General features: G+C 45.3%; 1 protein-coding gene across 1 annotated transcript in view; it reads right to left on the bottom strand.

Moving 5' to 3' along the window:
• Positions 1 to 352: 352 nt before the first annotated feature.
• The window catches only part of LOC144826356 (1-aminocyclopropane-1-carboxylate synthase-like protein 1), a 213,193-nt gene continuing 192,373 nt past the window's right edge, over positions 353 to 21,172 (bottom strand). The window contains exons 13-15 of the mRNA XM_078684684.1: positions 18,297 to 18,439; positions 5,305 to 5,458; positions 353 to 2,198 (exon numbers count right to left, since the gene is read on the bottom strand). Coding sequence (XP_078540810.1) covers positions 2,068 to 2,198; positions 5,305 to 5,458; positions 18,297 to 18,439 — 428 coding nt within the window. The 3' untranslated portion in view covers positions 353 to 2,067. The remainder of the gene's footprint in view (positions 2,199 to 5,304; positions 5,459 to 18,296; positions 18,440 to 21,172) is intronic.

The following is a 21,172-nucleotide window of genomic DNA, read 5'->3' as shown; positions in this document are numbered from 1 at the left end:
TGGGGTGATCCTTTGAATGGTTCAAGCTACAACACCTACATACAGAATTATGAGTTCCCTATTTTAGCCGAGAAAGACTTTTGCTAACACCGTGGGCATTTCCGTTAAAAGTTGACTAGGGGCTTTGGGCACATGTAAAAAACTGCTCCACTCATACCATCAGAATATGGTGACCTGGTTCCTTTCTAGGTCACATTGTGCCATCTGGACCCGTAAACCTATCAGGGTTCCTGATAGTGTCTGAAACCTCAGAAAATGAAACCCCAATTTCCCCAAGCAAATCGTGGAAACCAATCAACCCTTTTGTTGTTATCTCAGGCATGCTTAAAGGCAGAAATACACAAACTGGCATTTTAAACATTTATTGAGCAATTAGATTATTGTGAAAATACATCTGTTGCAATGATTAGTAGAAGGAAACAGAGCATTGTAACCAGCATAGCAAGAATGGTAAAAAAGGTAAATAATTCAAACATTATAATTATTGCATTGACTATATGAATAGTTAGATTTGTAATCCTACCTAGCACTACCTATCCTAGAGAACATAGGGTGAATGTGTTTCTGCCTCATACCTAGGAGTGGTACAGCTCCCCATTTACCATTGTGCGTGTCTCATCTGGATCCCAGTGTGGTGTAGAACAGGACACCATTCCTCACAGGATAGCGCACCTGGGCCTGAATTGAGGAACATGGTGACCACGACAATCCATGGAAATGCTAGTCAGCCAAACAAAAGGCTTGGGTGAGTTTATATGATAAACACTGGATCCATTTGCACTTTCCCTTAGTTCAAATCCAGCTGCCATTTTCAATTCTACCAATTCAGAGCTGTCTTTGAACACATAATAATATGGCAAGGACAGTTTTTACAGTGCACTTGGTCCTTGGTAAGAACGTACACTGGTTTTGATAAGTTGTCTAAGAGCAAAATGTGCTAAAATTCATTGTCCATAAAGATGTCAACTGAAAACCTGAACATGTAAAAATGGGTACATTTGTGCAGGGGCCCTATTAAACTCACAATAGCACAGACAGACAGGACAAGGGAACACGCACAGTGGGAAGGGGACATGAGAACATGGAGCAGATAGGCCAAGACACTGGGTCTGAGACATCAGAACATCCAGGCACTGCAGCAGACAGAAGGACACAGGGATTGGAAGCACAGTCAAAAGGCGATGGCACTACCAGACACTGCTGTTTACAAGTGACCTCCACAGAAAAGCTTCTGGATATTCCTGAGAAGTGCTGCCAATGCCCTGCTGGGCAGATAAAGCTGTCCTCTCAAACCTACTAGACACATTTTCCTGCTGGTCTTGCTTTTTTTCTAACAAGCAATTTAAAATCATGAATCAGGATCATGGAAGAGAACAGTCAAGTGATATGCAGTACTAAAGCTTAATAGGTGTCTGTTATAATGCTCACCACCTGTTTGTCTGATCCAGTCCAATGGAGTCTGCAGGACTAAAACAGCAGTTGTTTCGTAGAATTTGTCCCCTTTCTGGTAAACAGTACTGCATCTCCCCTTGTGCCAGCCAGAACAAGAAAGCACAGGACTGACGTGTCCTTGCACAGGGGGTTTGAGACAAACATGACTACTGTTAGTGCATAAAATGGAAATCCATTTGCATCCTTTATGATACAGCTCTCTGGTACTGTTACTTTAACTTATTTGTAAGTCAACACTGGTTTGGGAAACACAGAAGCTTCAGAAAGTGCACCTGCAGGAGGTAACATGTTTTAGAGTCTTCATGATTAGAAGACATTGTTGGCATTTTAGGGCTTACCACGTTCTCCATTGGTGTGATGCTGTTCTCTGTGCTCACAGACAGCAATTTCATTACAGTGAACCTGTTTATCTGGACAATATGTTGATGTGCCCAACTCTACAATAGAAATGAAGCTGGTGCACATGATCAGTCCAGAGCCTAGTGCTTGCCTATTAACTTGGCACACACACCAAAGAACTCTGGGTTCTCCTGAGTGAACTGTTCTACTAGATTCTTTTGAAGTCTGCCTGAGGATCGCATCAGCTGCTGCAAAAGACCTATCAGGTCGCCCAGGTTAGGCTTGGTGGCTGGAGATGTAGATGCTGTCTGCCTTTCCATCTGGTTCTGCCTGGTCCAGCTGACTTCTTCCTTTTGCCGCCATCTCGCCTTCTATCGCCTCCAACACTTTACGAATCCTCTGCATTCCTATGGGTAAAACAGAGTGGATGCAGCAGCTTAGAAAGTTCTACATGCCATTTTATAAGATTTTCAAGTATACCGCACTGCAGTCACAATCGTTGTCTACAGTGCAGCACTATCGATGAGACCTATATCTGATGTCAACCAGAAGCTTGTTACACCGAAAAACAGAGAATTAGATATCATTTGGAACAGCTTGAAAATTCAACACAATTTCACAATATTCTAGGGTGAAGCCTTTACACATAAAAAGCATCCATTCCCAGAACCAAAATCAATCAAGATTGATCATCAGTCAGTCTGACCATCAAGCCATAATTTTCAGGATTACACTGTAACCTCTTAATCCTTCTCAGACTAAAGTCTGCCCGCTGGTGGGAGCACGGATGTGGAATAAGGCAGATATGCCGCATTTTATTAATCTTTTGACATCATCTATTCCAGAAAACATAGGTGATATTGAAACTATGTCTACAACTTTTCAGGAATGGATTTTAAAGGCAGCCAACCAAGTTGCACCGGAAAAATGTCATCGCCCCAATAGAGCTACTCCATCTGCTCAATGGTACACAGAGGAACTGCGCCTCCAGCGCCAGTACTGTAGAAATCTTGAAAGACGATGGAGGAAACGCTACAGTTCCTCTGCTAAGCAAGAGTATAAGAGCGCTCTAGCAATTTACAAAAAAGCGATTAACATGCAAAAGAATCTTTTTTATACTGCCCAAATTGAGCAAGCACACAACTCTGCTAGGATGCTCTTTCAAGTGGTCAATTCTCTTTCTAACCCAAGTGGACCGGTGATCGAGAACTCGCAGGAATTATGTGACTCATTAGCCACTTTCTTTAAAACTAAGGTGGTGGACATCTACTCTACTTTTTCTAGTGAACAGGCAGGAAAAACGGATGCCCTATCCATCATTCATCCAGTATTCAATCATCCCTCCTTTGATCAGTTTCAACCAGCCACTGAAGATCAGATTAGTACACTGATTTGTAAGATCAAATCAGGTTCTCCTCTTGATTCCTGCCCCCCCACTATAATGAATAAATTACAAAATGTCATCACACAACCGCTAATGGAAATATGTAATTCCATATTTAAATCAGGTGTCTACCCAGCAAGCTGGAAGAAGGCCATTGTTAAACCTTTACTTAAAAAGCCTTCTTTAGACCCCACCATTTCGTCCAACTACAGGCCTATTGCCTGTCTTCCCTTCACGTCCAAAGTCATAGAGGCAATCATGAATAAACAGCTCGCAGAGTTTATTGAACATCATACACTCTTAGATGACACTCAGTTCGGGTTCCGGAGGGAACACGGAACTGAGACAGCATTAATAAAAGCATCGGACGAAATTAGAGAGATTATGGACTCAGGAGGAGCTGCAGTTCTTATATTACTGGACCTGTCGGCGGCCTTTGACACGGTCGACCACACCATCTTGGTCGACCGTGTCGCGACCCTTGGAATCAATCATCGGGCCAAAGACCTTATAGCTTCTTTTTTAGCCAACCGTAGACAGGCAGTAAAGTTGGGCAATTATTACTCGCCCACCACAGAATTGCCTTGTGGGGTTCCTCAAGGATCCTCGCTAAGTCCCACACTTTTTAACATTTATGTTTCGGACTTGGCGAGGGTCATTAAATCTCATGGGATGCGTGTAACCACCTACGCCGATGATACCCATCTTGTGTTGGCAGTGCACAAGAATGGCCCTGTGGTAGCAGCCAAGTTTCAGGAGGGACTACTGGATGTACAATCATGGATGCACAGTAATTGCCTGAAATTTAACGCGGAGAAGACCGAGGTCATGACTTTTGGCACAATTTCCCCAGAATGGTCAAACACATGGTGGCCCAGTCAGATGGGCCCCCCTCCGGTGCCAGTCACTAAGGTCAGAAATCTTGGAGTGATTTTTGATAACAGGTTATCTTTTGGATGCCATGTTAACAAGGTGGTCTCAGCTGCTTTCTTTGTACTGAAGAAAATAAAAAAACTCCTGCCGTACCTACCAGCATCTGCAGGAAAAACGCTAGTTACCACTCTAGTATTTTCAAAATTAGATTATGGAAATGCTCTCTTTCTTGGCACACACAAATATATCTTAAACAAACTTCAGTCCATCCAAAATATGGCAGCACGGATCCTGCTTAACATCCCTAGGCGACAGTCCACTTCTGCAGCCATTCGCCATCTCCATTGGTTAAGGGTCGAAAGCAGGATCAAATTTAAGGCTCTTTGTATAGCCTATAAGGCCATGCACCAGATCGGACCGAAGTTTTTAAAAGAAGCTTTCCAGGTGTACATCCCCAAAAAGAATCTAAGATCAGCGGCCAGCCATCTTTTGACTGTCCCCCGGACAAGAACGGCTACTTGGGGTGACAGACGATTTTTGGTAACAGTTCCCGTGCTTTGGAACTCTCTTCCTTTGCACATTAAAATTGCTCCCACCCTTATTAATTTCCGCAAATTACTGAAGACTTGGCTTTTCAACCAATGAGAACGTGCTTTGACTGGTGTTGTAATCCTGAGTATTTGCTGCGCCTAGACACCTCAGGGTATTAGTTGCGCACTAAAAATCCCATAAATAAATAAATAAATAAATAAATAAATAAGATATCCCCAATTGGTAAAGATGATTTTCTTCAACCAATTAAAAAAAAAAACATTATAAAGACAGATTACTAGTGGCATTTATAGCCATATTTTATATGGCAGCCATCATGAACAACACCGTGGTCATGAAATCCAGGGCGAGCAACATGTCACTTGCTCGCGATTCAGAACAGGGGTGAGATTTAACACTGTTACTAATGAGGGGAGCAAATCTGGAACGAATTATTCAAGAAATATCACACACACAAAAAATCTATGCTTCAACAAACTACCACAAACACGATTTATTTTGATATGTACTCAGACCTAGTCATCCACTGGTCTACAGATAAGAAGCACTTTATTCCCTCACAGTGATGAAGTAATGGTACAGGAATAGGACAGGAGGTATTCTAGAAGCTATGACCAGGAGGACAGAGAAAATTCAACAAGGTTCAGAAGGAGCAGAAAAACAGTCTACAAGACAAGACTATCGAAAAAGGCCAAGACACCCACCTAATTGTAAACGGTGAATTTTGTCGGCAAATATGATCCGAAACCAGCCCGGTTCACAGCACTCAAATGTCTTTCCATATAAGAGAAAGACTTTGTTATCCAGGAAACGTCTCCACAACTTAACTTCCTCTTCAAATGTGCTCGTCTGTAGGTACTGTCAGGTCAAAAACAAAATAAAAGCAAAGATAAATAACTGTTGGCAGGTGACAAGGATATCCCCTCTATAACTACTGTCAACAAAAAAAGCAAGGAGAGCAGTCTGGATATAAACAATTAAAACAGTGTTTAACCACATGTATGTGTCACTCGACCGGACTTTCTACTTTCTGGGTGCAAGGTTAGGTGAATTCTATTGCATCGATTAATCCCAATGGTATCTTTAGGATAAATGTGTTCAATCTTACGTAACGAGGCCAGTACATAGTGGGCTCGATTCACAGAACTAACTTAAGACATAATACTAAACTTACTACCATTTTGGTATTCACAGAAGGCACTTACTCATTGATGAGTAAGTGCCTTCTGTGATTACCAATATGGAAAGGGGCGACCGCTCGGTCCCCCCGAACGTATGGATGGGGGCCCGAACCTCCCGGGAAGCCATTTTGGGCGGGGTGGGCGTGGCCCGGCTGGTATGCCCAAAGCGGCGTAGCCGGAGCGCGCCTTCCCCCGCCCGAGAGGGGTTGTCCTAGACACCTCGAAGGAAGACCACGCCCAGTAGGCGTATCAGGGACGGGTACACGCCCTCCCGCAGAAGGATAAAGGAGCGGGAACCCAGAAGATCGTCCTCTTGTTCCTCGGATCGGAAGGCTACACCCACTCGTTGCTCGTGAGCCCTCGACGGAACAAGCAGCAATTTTGAATGTGGTAATCCTGTTTTTATCTTTCAGTTTCAACACAGATTTCAGGACCTCGTGGATCGACCAAAGGCGGAGGACTCGAAACCATGCCTAGCAAGCAAGCAGGAAAGGGTTCCGAGATGGAGAAGATGTTACGCCTGTTGTCGAACCGGATGGCGTGTATGGACCGAAAGCTCGGTCAAGTCCAATCGCTCGGTAGAGGTTTGGCGGAGGTAAAGAAGCAATTGGCTACAATGAACGACTCAGGTCAGCCGAAAAAGGTAATAGGCCCGGCCTTGCCGGGAGTGGTTCCAGGGTTAAGAGGGAAGCGGGTCAAAGAAAGGGCATCATCGCCCCCCTAGTACCGGCTGGTAACCCGGTTCAGGAACCAGTTTTAGGCCAGCCTATCCCAGTGGTGATCACCTCGACCGAGGATGATGAAATGCCCCCAGAATTGGCCGCTCAGTTGACCGCATGGCTTAAAACAAAGGTGGGGGGCACAGCGACCCCGGGAGATCCGGCCGAAGAGGCCAGAGTGTTAATGAAGCAGGTGCGGCAATCGAGAGATGTCGCGAAAGCGAGTGTTCCTCTTGTTCCCCCACAGGTGGCGGCAGGAGTACCAGCAGCTGGTCAAGAGAAGGTGGCGGCAACAATAGCCGATCCGGGTAAGCTCGCATTGCCAATGGTGGGGGAGGGCTCAATACCCTCTAGGCGGGAAAAGGTTGCACAGCACGTTCCCTTGGCCACGAAAGAGTTAATACGGGGAGACAAGTATGTCAACATGTTTTCATTGTTAACGGACCATCGTGAGATGGAGTATGCTAAAACGCAGAAAGATTTGTGGCACCCTAGTGTATGGCGCGCCAAGATGGCCGAGTTCAGGGTGGAAGAGACAGTGACGAACTGGGTTAAGGCCTTCTCTATATTTACCGCAGTTATGGGGGAACGTAAACCTGATGTTATGACTGGGTTGGTTTGCTATCAGAATCGCATTATGGATTTTTATTCAATGTATGAGGGGGAAGAATGGAAAGGCTATGACATGAAGTTCCGTAAAGCAAAGGAATATGATGCTTCTCTGTCTTGGGATTGTTTGGACTCGGTGTCATGGCACAAGCAACTCCTGCCAGGGGCGACAGGTACGTCCTCGCCAGGCGGGAGCGGGTCCTGAGTTGTCCGCCAAAAGCCCGGGGTGCCCTTTCGAGCAGGCACAGGTGGGGGCTATCAGCCTAGAGTTGGCGGGAAGGGCGGACAAGGAGGGGTCTGTTGGGGCTTCAATCGAGGCAATTGTAACAGACCACAGGGGACATGCAAGTTTAAGCATGTGTGTGCCGGCTGTGGGAATTCCTCACACCCGGAAAGTGCATGTAGATCAAAGAATGGCGGGACGGGTGGAAAAGGAGGACCTAAGCAGGAGTGAGGTGGACCTTTGTAACCGATTGCCTACACCAGTTGATCTAATGGTTATGATTCCGTGGTTAAACAAATACCCTGATCATGTGTCCGCTGGGGTGTTGAGGAAGGGATTCTTACATGGCTTCCACATCCCGGTGGGGGAAGTTCGGGGGAATTCCTTTTGTAGAAACCAGTTATCGGTACAGCACAACCCAAGCGTGGCAGAAAATAAAATAGCAAAAGAAGTCAGTTACGGACGAGTGGCTGGCCCCTTTTCCTGCCCGCCGTTGGCCGATTTCATATGTTCCCCGTTGGGGGTTGTCCAGAAGAAAGATCCGGGGGAGTTTAGACTCATACATAACCTTTCTGCTCCCAGGGGATCCTCGGTGAATGATGCCATAGACCCAGAAGTTTGTTCGGTACGATACGCATCGTTCGACGATGCCGTGGCCATATTGAACCACCTAGGCCCTGGGGCACTGATGGCGAAATGTGATATCGAATCAGCATTCCGGTTGCTTCCGGTGCACCCGCAGGATCAGCGCCTGCTAGGTTTTGCATTTCAGGGAAATTATTACATGGACAAATGCATGCCCATGGGTTGTTCCATTTCATGTGCATATTTTGAGATGTTTAGCTGTTTTTTGGAATGGGCATTTACAGAGGCCACAGGGCATAGACATGTTATGCATTATCTGGATGATTTTCTGTTTTTGGGGGCAGCCGATGATATGAATTGCGCACAGGCGCTGTATGATTTCTGCATCCTCATGAATGAATTCGGGGTCCCATTGGCACCAGGTAAGACGGTTGGACCATCTACTTCACTGGAGTTTCTGGGTATTGAGCTGGATTCTGTGGAGGGGTGTTTCCGACTACCAGTAGACAAAGTGACCAAGTTCCGGGCTTCCTTGAGGCAATGCCTGGGTGGGGAGAAAGTGACCCTGCACCAGTTACAACGAACAGTGGGTCAGCTTAATTTTGCCTTAAGGGTGATTCCTATGGCCCGCCCGTTTTCGCGCTCTATCGCGCAGGCTATGGGTGGTCTCAAAGAGGCTCACCACCGTACGAGACTGTGTGGAGAGGTTCGCCAGGATATGCGTATTTGGTTGGCATTTCTGGCAGACTTCAACGGTCGAGTCGTCTGGAGCTCCCCGCCAGAGTCTTCGGAGGAATTGGGTCTATGGACCGACTCGGCAGGGAGCGTGGGTTTTGGCGCCATCTTGGGTGATCGATGGTCGGCACAAACATGGCCAACATGGTGGCACTCCGACGGCCTCACAGGTAACATTGGGTTCCTGGAGTAATTCCCCATCTGGGTTGCTCTGATGACATGGGCCGATGACTTCAGGGGCCGCTCAGTGGTGTTTTGGTCCGACAATATGACTGTCGTAGATTGCATTAACCGACAGGCAGCACGCTGCAAAATGATGTTGAGATTGTTGAAAGAGATTGTGCTGCTGTGCATGAGATTGAATGTACTGTTCAGGGCGAAACATGTGCCAGGTGTACTGAATCATGCAGCTGATGCACTCTCTCGTTCACGTATGCAGGCATTCAGGGGTTATCTGCCCACAGCAGACTTAGAGGCAGCACCATTCCCAGAAGCAATGTGGCTAATCGGTGCCTCGGATTACAAGACCTCGTGGCAGCGAGTCTAGCCCCCAGGACAAGGAAAGCATACGAAGGAGCGTTTCGTTCTTATTGCACATATTTGGGTCCTGTGGGAAGTCTGCATTGGGGGCAGGAGGAATCCTTCCTGGGGTACCTGGTTGCACTACACAGGGAGGGCCGATCAGTGGCAACGGCCGGTAGGCATAGGGCGGCCATTTCATTCATGGCCCAGGTACACGGCATAAAAGACCCTACAGGTTCTTTTTTGGTGAGGAAAGCCCTTCGCGGCTGGCAGCGCCTTGAGGGTTGCAAGAGAGATACGAGGCACCCAATTGGCTTAGACAGACTGTCTCTGCTTTTAGCAAAGCTGGACGAGACGTGTTCCTCCCATTACGAAGCAGTTCTGTTCCGGGCAGCGTTCACATTGGCATTCCATGGGGCCATGAGGGTGAGCGAGCTTGTCGCAAGGAACAAGAGAGATATGGAGGGGAGGAAGGTTTGTGCAGGGATCACATCCAGATAAGGCGTGATTCGATGGTAATCATGATAGCCAGGTCCAAGACCGACCAGGGGGCTATGGGAGATAGTGTGGTCGTACAGCGCAAGCGAGGGTCCCCCGTCTGCCCGTTGAAGTGTGTGGAAGACTATTTGGCGCTGAGAGCGGCCGCTTGGGGGGGGAGCTTGCTCCGACACAAGGATGGCACCCCACTGACGAGATTTCAGTTTCAGAGGGTGCTGGCACTGGCAATCGCTGACGCGGGCATGGACCCGTGCGATTTTGGGACCCACTCCTTTAGGATAGGGGCTGCTACTGAGGCTACAGCCAGGGGTCAGAGTGCCGAGGAATTGAAACAATTGGGCCGTTGGTCCTCGAATTGCTTTAAGAGGTATGTGCGATTGCACATGTTGTAAGTGATCAATTGACATGCACTCACGTTTTCTGTCTTTTGTTTACTTTGCAGTTTCGCGGGCCTGCCATGCAGGGCGGAATTGGAGGTCGACCCTACATCAAGAGACCAGCGTTCAGAGATCACCGACTGGGGAGAGGATGGTATGGGTCGTGGGCCACTCATACGTGAGGCGCGCCGGTGACGTATTCAAGGAAGGTGACGCGATTCACGCACCTGGGGAATACGGGTTCAGAGTGGCATTCCATGGGAAAGGTGGGCTCGTTTCTGACAAATTTGAGTCATTTTTCGAGGGACTTTTAGGGCGGCATAGGTCACCGCCATCTATAGTCATAGTACACCTGGGTGGCAACGATTTGGTGACACTGGGTAGACGAGTGTTACTTGAACGAATCTTGTCGGCTGTTAGCTGGTTGGCTAAAAGAGCCCCGGGGTGCACGATTGCCTGGTCCCACATGATTCCTAGAAGGAGGTGGCAAGGGGGCCTTTCGGTGTCAGCTCTGAACCATTCAGTTAAACGGGTCAATAATAAGATTAATAGACTGTTCCGTTCTGCACAGTTGCATGTCATTCCTCATGGGTGTATCCGGGGTGACCATATGTATCTGTACGATGGGGTTCACCTGTCCAGGGAGGGGAATGATTTACTAATAGGAGATTTGGTTGCATGGCTGAGAGGTTTGAGGAAGTATGACCTATAGGAGGAGTTGGGGGGACCGGATAGTCGGTCAACTATCCGGTCTGTGGCGGTAAGGTCATGATCGGTGAGCAGGAATTTAAAGGTCCCTAGAGTGGGGCGCCACCCACAATGGATGGGAGCGCCCGGGGGAAGACGGCCATTGGCCCCTTCCACGGGGAGGCGGCACCCACTAAGGATGGGGCGCCTAGGGGGAGATGGCCATGGGCCCCTCCCAGGGGGGGAGGCGGTTAAATGCCCCTCCTGACTAATTTCCCGGGGGCCGGATATCCGCGACGGCGGATAGAGAGTATGGGGTGGGGGGAGAGTCCACGCTGTCCTTCCTACAGAGACCTCATACGGGAACTCGGACGACCCTTAAGATGGCGTCGAGTAGAAAGGGGGCCCCCACCACGACAAGGGAAGTTACAGTTGGCAATGAGGGTAGAGCCCTCTGCGCATGCGCCGCTCACACGGTGAGGGCGGGAGTTTGGTAGTAGGGATCTGACACCGGTTAAGACCTTGCCGTTGGCCCTTAATGCTAGGATGTACAATTTGAATTAGAGTGTATGCATTTTCAGGATGTTATCCAAAAGTACATGACTGCATCGAAATGTAATAAATGTCAAATTGTACATAATGCATAATGATGAAACTTTTAATTTTATGTTTTAAATTTTGTTTCATATTTTAATAAATACGGCCGGGAGGGTGACTCCCTCCCGTCTTCAAAAAGTTCAACGATTGTCCGACTTCCCATCCTTGGGGATGTGTGTTGGGAGGGGGTGGCGGGCATCCCGGCCATATGAGTAAGTGCCTTCTGCGTATACCAAAATGAGTAAATGGTGGTAAGTTTAGGATTTTGTCTTAAGTTAGTTCTGTGAATCGGCCATATATGACTGGTGCACTCTAAAAAGGGACTACATTCTAAAGATATATTTGGCAAATTACGTTATGGCATAAAAGAGGTGAGAACCCATATAGTAGCAGCCTGGTAGAAGTATGGGGCTCTAACTACCCTCATCAATGCCATCGATACAGATTTAAAAAGAAGGGCTGAGGAAACACCACAGCCTAGTTAGAGCACAGCATCAGACACCCAGTGTCTCATATAATTTTACCTCAAGGATACAAATAGTTATGACTCAATAATTTCACAATTGCTTCCAACCTTTGGAAAAATGTATGTATTTTTAAATCATCATTTGTAAACAGGCATAATGACAGCCATATAAATCAGCTTTTCTGTGCATAATATTTTCAATGTGTTCCAAAAGAAAATGACAATGACAAATATTTCAAAATTGTCATATGATGTCGATAGATCAATACATTTAACTTTGTGCAAACAAACATTCCCAAAAGGCATCTATTTTACCTCCATTTTAATCTAAAACAGGGTCTCTCTTTGGCTGTAATTTAGCAGCCACTACCATCCGTAAGAGAGAAGAAAAAAGGGCTGATGTATGAACACATTTAGTGGTCGCAAACCCTGTGATTTGGTAACTCATATGGTTTGCAAACTAGTAAATGTGGTTTTGGATTCCACAACCCAGTTAGTGATTCAGTATCAGGTTACTGAATCACTAAATGAGTTTATAAAGCCAAACTGAATTGGTATTTGGAAGGGGCAGTATTCAGGATGTCCCTTCCAAATACCAATTCTTTATAGTTTGTGTTATTATTTTGTAGCCAAATCCAGTACCAAAACATGAACATGTTACAGACAACTAACACTTTCATAAATGTTAAGAGGTCTACAAGGGACCTTTTACCTCTGTGAATGGTCAAAAAACCTTTATTAGGAGAAGTCAGTGGTTCTTGGGACCATTGCCTATTCTTAAAAAAAAAGTTTTCAAAATATAATTTTTTTATACACAGGCAGTTTCTTTTAAGGAAAATAAGCTGCTTAAAAAAAGTTTGCTTTACTTAAAAGAAATCACAAACGTGGTGGTCTACTAACCCCAGCAGGATACCACCTCCCTTGTTGACAATAAATTGTAGTGAATTGCATTAATATGCATAAGGTAGGTCGGCCTCAGGCTCACTACAACTTAGATATTTAAAAACCAACCAATTCGAGATAGTTTGATTCTTATAAATATTTAATGATTGCAAAAATACTGCTCACCAACTACAACCAGTATTTTGCAACCAGTAAATAGTACACATGGCCCAAGGTTACTGACCAGCACGTGTAGTTCTCCAGTATTTGTAGCTTTCGTAGATTCACATGCTTTAATCATCCACATGGTTGAGAATGAGATTTCCCTAGGGCTTTATAGTTTGCCCTGCTTTTTTCCCCTGTGGTTGATTGAGCAATCACATTCAGCTTCTCAAATGGCTTCAAATGTCCTCCAAAGGATTTTATTTCCTTGGATTACTGTTTGGACAAAGTAGATATACTCATCCTCCTTCTCCAGCATACACAAAATATTTTGCCTCTTTCTTGCTGTGCCTGATACTTGAACCTTTCACCTGATAATGGAGCTCTTGAGTACAGGGCAGTGCATGCACATGTTGTCTGTTACAGTTTGAAGCCCTTATCCCTCTACTTTCCTTTTGGAATACTATGATGAAGGATTTTGAACTTCAATTATTTGAAGTATCATCCTTTTGCCACTTGAGGGGGTATTTGTAATTGGATTTAGGCAGGGGTGGAGTGCATGGTCTAGGTACGAAGGAGGATTCTCCAACACATTGATGTTTCTCTGGGGGGGGAGAGTGGTGCTGTTGAAGTCAGTAGATTGGGTAGGCTGGAAGAAGTAGCATGTTAGGAAGCGGAGAGAGACACTCCAGTGTCTTGACAATCTGCATTTGTGATATAAGAGGAGATCATTATGTGTGATTGCACAAATTCCTGGCCACTGATACTTAAAAGCCCAATTCTATTTCCTTCTTGCTGCTCATCTTCAGTAATATGCTTGGAGGCAGTTTAAGAATTGCAGGGCCAGTGACAGCATTTTCATATATGAGGGGCTGCTAAATACCATCTTTGATGCGATGTTTGTCAACAGATTTCCACCATAAGAGGTTTGAGAACTAGTAGTCAACAAAGCCTTGTGATGCATCGATTTATGGTTGGAGGGAGGCTGGTCATTTATGCAGAGCTAGATATCTAGGAATTAAATCTCATGGATAAAGAACAGATGATGATCAGAAAGTGGCTGCTGGCCAAAAAAGTCGGCCTTGGCGGTACTTTCTCTTAATATATTCATGGAACATCATAGCAGAAAAGCAAATTATTTCATATTTTAGCCCTCAAAATTGCTTTATCAGAGGGGTATTGGTTATTTTTCTTTTGTTTGCTGAACACAAAAAATCTTGAGCGAAAGACCTAAACTTAAGAAGACAGCAAGTTCCTACGTAGGTAGAGACAGAACGTTTCTCGTTTTCTTGGCACCTGATTTCTTTGTCCCTGTGGAAAACCTTGTGCTAACTTGACAGTCCTCATACATAAGATCTGGATATAAACAAAAAATGCACTTCACATGATGCGCTTTGTTGGAACTAGCACATTCTGCTTGGCTGAGGCGATGCCCTAACCAGGTAGAGCATACCACTCCTGTCAGGGGTGGGTAATTACACTCACTGTATTACCTGCTCTCAGCCTTGGGTAGCGTTGCACTGAGCAGCCAGGCTTATCACAAAGGAAATGTGTAAAACATAGGCACAGCACTCACTTATAATACATATACTTAGTATCACGAAATAGACTTCAGACATGCAGACATGATATATGTAAATTAGTATTGTATTCAATACACACAATAATAAACATAACATGAACATCATGTACTTCTGGGCATATATCACAATTACAAGTATTACTAGCATTACTAGGCCCAACCATGTTGAAATTACATCAGTAGTGTGCACACTTGGGAAAGATTTACTCCCCACAACGATCTTTTGTGGTATAGCATATTGTCAAACATAGTCCCACCCTGACAATTCCTATAATTCAATATCACACAGTTATGGGGAACACAATGTCGGAAATATGTACATACAATAAATTATAACACTTTTTAGCAGCACCACGGACGGAGGCTGTATGGGTAAAACCAATGTCAAACGTAGTGTTCTTCTAGAAAGAAATCAACATGCAACACATCACCGCCGGCCAGTGTCATCAATCACAGGTGGTCTGCAGACTGTCACTCACACACACACACACACACTCACACCGCACCGATACGCGGTGCTATGGATATCAGGAAAGTCCATGTGGAATGCACTTGCACACAGACGCACACAGCATTGTAATGCAATGAAATTGATATCTGGCCGATAAATTGCAGAGACCCCGTGGCCCACGCCTCCCTCCACCCTCCAATTTACCCAGACAAATCTACACCCACAAATTGGGGATGACAGCCCTCCCCCCAGAAACTAGGGTGCACGCCGCCAAAGTCACACTCACTCAGGGTCCCAGGGAAGAAGGTGGAGGTATGTAGCAGGACCCATTAGGAGACATTTGGCAAATGGGGTAAAGTATTTGTACTCAAGCACACAGTAACACAGTGATGACATCACAAATGTGTAAAGTATTTGTACTCAAGCACACAGTAACACAGTGATGACACCACAAACGGACAGCACACCAGTTTAAAAATTAAGTATCTTTATCTAAACTCAACAAGACCAAAATAACAAAAATCCAACATACATGTAATAAGAATATGACTTTAAAAAGGTTTCAAACAACTTGGCTCATAGAAAACTATGGATGCGTGATCCCTCTCAATGTACCTGTAGTTGCAACAAAATTCACAAGGCAAACAGCCACACAGATGAGAAGCGTAGAAAAACAAAGATATGCGTCAGTTCTTGAGGCCATGGGGAGCCGATGCAACAGTTCTGCTACACACAGGAGAAGTGATGCATCGAATCCGAGACGTTTCTGGTCCGTGGGTGATGCATCGGAAAACGTGCTGCACAGGTACGATGCCTGGAAATCTGGGATGCATCAGCAATCTATTCAGCGGGGTTGAGCGGCGCTGCATCAGTTTTTTCAGCCATGATCCCTTGATGCATCGGTTCTTGCGGCGCCGACAGGCGCTGAGCCGGTTTCGGCAGCGGCGTGCCGATTCTTTTCACACAGCGGTGCTGCATTGGAATAACAGCAGCAAGAAGAGCGTTGCATCAGTTTTCGTGTAGTTGCATTGCTTTTCCAGCTCTCAACAGCAGAAACAACCATCAGAGGCTCAACACAGCCATTGGCACCTCTTGGCAGGTCTGAACTTCCAGCAAGGAAGAACAGGGGGAGCTGGGGATGAAGTCTTTGTGTACCTTCAGAACGGGAGGCAAACTCTAGAGCTCTAGAAATCTTCTTTAAGCAGGGGACACAGCAAAGTATAAAATGCTTTCTTTGGCAGAACCAGCTACTGCAGACCAACCCCAGACAAGCCACAGCAAAGGAGCAATATTCCACTTCCAGTTTCTCCAGTTCTTCTCATTGGCAAAGGTTCCTCTTGGTTCTAGAAGTAGTCTAAAGTTCAGGGGTTTTAGGTCTAATACTTATACCCAAAAATGTCTTTGTTCTCTTTGTGCAAGGTTTGCTGAGCCCAATCCAAACCAGTTCTGTCCACACTGGTGCTGTATGACCACAGGGGGTGGAGACAGCATGGTGCAAGGGAGATCGGCCCCATTTAGACGCAAGGAAATAACCTCCCACTACTCTCAATGCAACCAAGCCCCACTCAGCTCAACTCCAAGTCATACAGGAAGGGCCAGGCACACCTTATCCCCTCCAGTGGCTGTCTACCGCGAACGCACATGCCCGGACCCTGTAACTCCGAAACCAGACGGTCAATACACAAACAGGCAGAGGCACACAGAACGATTAAACAAGAAAATGCCTAAAGTGGCATATTCAGACACACAATTTAAAAACCTTCTTTACTAAAAGATGTGTTATTACATTCTGAGTTTAGAGAGTCTAAACTTTATTTCTCTTTCTTGTCTCAATGGGAATTTATACGTATACAAAGAATTTCCCATGCTATCTTATGGGGCAAGATAGCCTTTCAATAGTGAAAAACGAAATTGGCAGTATTTCACTATCAGGACATGTCACACATGCCAGAACATGTTCTACCTTTCACATACACTGCACCCCGCCCAGGGGGGTACCTTGGGCCTACCATAGGGATTCCTTACATGTAAGACAAAGGAAGATTAGGGCTCGGCACGTGAGTGCACTTGTCAGGTCGACATGGCAGTTCACAAACTTGCGCACAGACACTGCAGTGGCAAGTCTGAGATACCTTTTCAGGGCTATTCATGTGTGTGGCACAATCAGTGCTGCAGGCCCACTAATAGCATTTGAGTTACAGGCCCTGGCACACTCAGTGCACTTTACCAGGGGCTTAGAAGTAAATCAAATAAGCCAATCATGGATACTAAATCACACTAACAATTTACACAGAGAGCATGTGCACTTAAGCACTGATTGGAAGTGGTGAAGTTCCCAGAGTCCTAAAGCTAACAACAACAGGTCAATAAAAAAATAGGAGGAATGAATAGAAAGTTTGGGGATAACTCTGCAAAACACCTGGGGAAACTTCAGGTTACACTAAACGACGCAGCAAGACTGATTTTAAGCTGTCAAGAACAACTAAAGCAAACCCCATGCTAAAACAACTACATTGGCTCCCAATTAAGCAGAGGTTCAGGTTGAAGGGCCTGTCCATTGCACACAAAGCACAGTATGGAGTGGCGCCCAGCTATATAAAAGACTGATCGAAGCCTTATGTGCCTAGTCGTTGTCTTTGTTCATCCGGGAGAAATTTGCTGACCTGTCCACACTTTAACAGAGCTACACTGGGGGGGGCTTTCTCTGTGGTGATCCCCCAGCTCTAGAATAAGCTACTGGAGAGCTTACTTGGGGAAGCTAAGCTACTTCCTTTTAGGAGGAAATTGAAGACCATCGTATTTACTGAGGCATTTTGATTAGCTTACCCCACCTCTGCCCGATCAGTTGGCAGTAGGGGTCTTCTGGGTTCAGGGTCCTTTTGGTAGCGCTTAGAGACTGTTGGTGATTTGGAGCTTTACAAATATATATTAACAATAACAATAACAAAAAGGGCCAAGTCCAACAGTGAGGAATATCTTTTTTTTTTGTGTGGAGTTTTATATAGCGCAAACTAGACCCGAAAGTATCAGAGCGCATTACATGAGCACCAGTTATGTTACAGATGGACACATTCATTTTTCTTAGGCACGGGGAGAATAAGTGATTTGCCCAGAATCACAGAATGTTGATCATCCTTGCTGAAACTCAAACCTGGTTTTCCAGCTCTGAGGTTAACCGCCCTAGCCGTTAGGCCACATTTCTCTCTCCATGTACAGTTTCAAATCACATGTCAGACTCGGTCATCCTTCTCAACTCACTTCTAGCTAATAGAGGTCAGTAATCAGAGATGTTATGCAGTGTCATGGGAGGTAGGCATCACCCGTTCCAGGATCATGCTTCGTGCATGTCTACTCCTGCGCTGGCAAGATTTACACTCCAGGGGTAAAACCTGGCGAGACGGTGCTTGGGGTCTCACTCACCTTACGGAAATCAATCCACAGATATAAACCCGCACTGCGGTTTAAAAAAGGGACACCAAGAGCCTCCAACTCCTCCACCAAATACGCTTTGGCTTCCCTCAGCCGGGCATGGTTTGCTCTCAAGAAGACCTGATCGATCCAATCTAGATAAATGTAAACAATGACAAACACGTAGTATACTGGTTCCAGTGAAAATTTCCACATGACAAAAATTGTAAGGTAATTCAAGAGACACCCATATTGTGGCATTCAGGTCATTAACATACAAGCACAGCATCATAAAAAAATACAAAAAATACTTTGATTACTGTATACAACCAATTTATCATGTTGATGCATTTTAGTTGCAAAACCTCTATTTTTGCAGTCAATGGGCTTTTGTAGTTCAGAAAGATTTTATTAAAGAAGGTGTGAATAACCATTAGAACCATCATAAGTGAGATGAGATCAAATTTCAGAAATCTTAGAATCCAACACGTCAATGGTCCAAAAGGTATGGAAATTTAAACATTATTTAAATTTTTCCTAGAGTACAAGTCAGAAAGCAACAATTACAGGTTAGTTTCAAAAAGGACATCACATATAATAATAAACTATAAAGGTAAAGAAGTGCAAGAGGAAGGAAAGAGAAGGGAAAAAAGGAAGCCATGTTGTCGAGTAAGACAGTAAGACATGAAGGCAGCCCATGAGGTGTGAGTGGCATCAGACACTGTCCTCGTGGCACCATTAAACACTGTGCAATTTAGAGGATATATATGCAGGGTTGCTGAATGCTGCTTCCTATCAGTGAGCTGCTACAACCCCTTTTCTTCCTGTTTTCCACTATTTCGATCCCCATCTTTCTATGGGTTTGTTCTGGATAATTCAGTTTACTCAATGTTCTCACTGTTTCAAGTATAAAGCTCAACTCAACCATTCATCTTCCCTTTAGCGTTAAACAACATACTCTTGTGGGTGAGGTAGATCATCCCGTGCACCTTTGGGTCTCTCATCTGGCAAGATACATAAGCGGTCTCAACCTCCCAGCTTTGTGGTGAGAGCTCTTCAATGTGGGGTGGCAGCAGCAACCTTTTGCGTATCATGTTGTAAGACAAATTATTGGGAGATGATCCTCATGGCAGCACTTGGCTCACCAGTGGAGGCCCTCTTGGTTGGTTGAAGGTAGTTGCTTACTAGAGGTAGTTGCCTCCAGAGCGAATTGTCATGCTGTGAGATCTTTGGGTAGCGGCAGATCAAACTTCGGATCGGTGGTAATAGACGCTTGCTCTTCAGCAGCAGTAGCACCGAGTGATCAAACTCATTGTTGACTGCAAGTTGGCCTATTCTCACAGAAATGTATACAGCTCACCCTATGAACAGTGCAAAAAGCTGATGAGACCTTTTCACAACAGTGTCTAATGGTAAACAACGTTTACCCTGAATCTTTTGTGCCGCAGTGAATCACAACGCGGTCATTACAACGACCGCGTTGTGATTCCGCATACCATTACTCCACAAGTCGGCACAACAACTTGCGGAGGGGGAAGGAGGTGTTGGATTTAAAACCCAACACCTACCCTATTGTCCGCACAGACTGCAGGTGGAATAGTAAATTATACTATTCCAACATCCAGCTCTCCCCCTCCGCAAGTCTGACTTGTTCTGACTTGTGGAGTAATGGCATGCGGAATCACAACGCGGTCGTTGTAACAACCGTGTTGGGATTCCCTGTGGGGAAAAAGACTGCGGGATCACAACGTACATTCATGTCTAATGGCGGACTTCCTTCAGTCCTCAGAGTTCATTTTGGTGGATAGTCTGTCCTAATGCAAAGACAGACACATTCCTTCCTTCTTTCAGAAGGCAGGTAGACTTTTAAGCACTTCAGGCTGACCCTCAGCTCCCCCATCAGAAAGTGGTGACTTTAGGTGATGTCTCATCACATCTTCGAGACTGGCTGTCAGGCAGCATCTCTGATTATACAGCAACTTTACAAATACACTGTCAAGCACTCCCTTATTCACGAACTAGAGACTGGAACAAAGTGGGTTGACATTTGCCACCCAGGGGATGAGAAAACTCTGTCTGAGGATTCAGAACCAGTTAGGGTTGGTTCTCTTTTAAATGTCATTTTAAGGCTGCTCCTCAGCACAGCCCTTGTGGCATGTAAGAAAGAAAAAGCCTTGGGTCATTCATGGTTGATAAAGTTTGGAGGCAATGACTTTCATATTTGCAATTATTGAAACAAAGATGGCAGCACTCTCATAAAACTCTTATCGACAATGCAAGGCAATAATTTGTTTCAGTCTAAATGTAGGTTACGCCGTTCCACATTTCTGCCTGAGTGATGAAACTTAAGGAAGCAGAACTTCTGGTTTGGTTTGGTTGGCTACGATGGAACTACAACAGCAAAACTTGAGAGCAGTCAGTTTCGGGACTACAGGTTAGCTTCTCCATCTGCACTAAAAGCCGACTCTCCTAGCCTTAACAAAAGCCAAGAAGGCTTGTTGTCCCTGGGTGCAGTTGTAATGCGCAGCACCATTTTAGAATGTCCAGTCAGCAGAAGGAAGGCTTCTCTCTAATGTTGATAAACACAGATAAAAAGGTGGTGAAGATCAACGCTTTGTTACTGTTTCAGCAGCCGCCCTTTAATCAGTACACCCCTGTGCTGGTGGTCATACCAACAACATCTGCAGGGGAATGAGAGGATACTCTTTTTAGGAACATTGGAGTTGAAATAATTACAAAATGCGGGCAGTAATACCTATTTTCACTACGTGTAGGGAAAATGGAGGAGGAAGACTCTACCTTATTTCAGACCTCTACACTCTAAATCAGTTCCTCCACCTTGCTAGTCTCAAAATGCACATTTTAGCTCAGTCACTGACAGCTGTCCA

This window comes from Lissotriton helveticus, chromosome 3_2 (genome assembly GCF_964261635.1).
Source record: "Lissotriton helveticus chromosome 3_2, aLisHel1.1, whole genome shotgun sequence".
Taxonomy (NCBI): domain Eukaryota; kingdom Metazoa; phylum Chordata; class Amphibia; order Caudata; family Salamandridae; genus Lissotriton; species Lissotriton helveticus.
The sequence above is the reverse complement of the archived record's forward strand: the minus strand, read 5'-3'. Positions and strand labels throughout refer to the sequence as shown.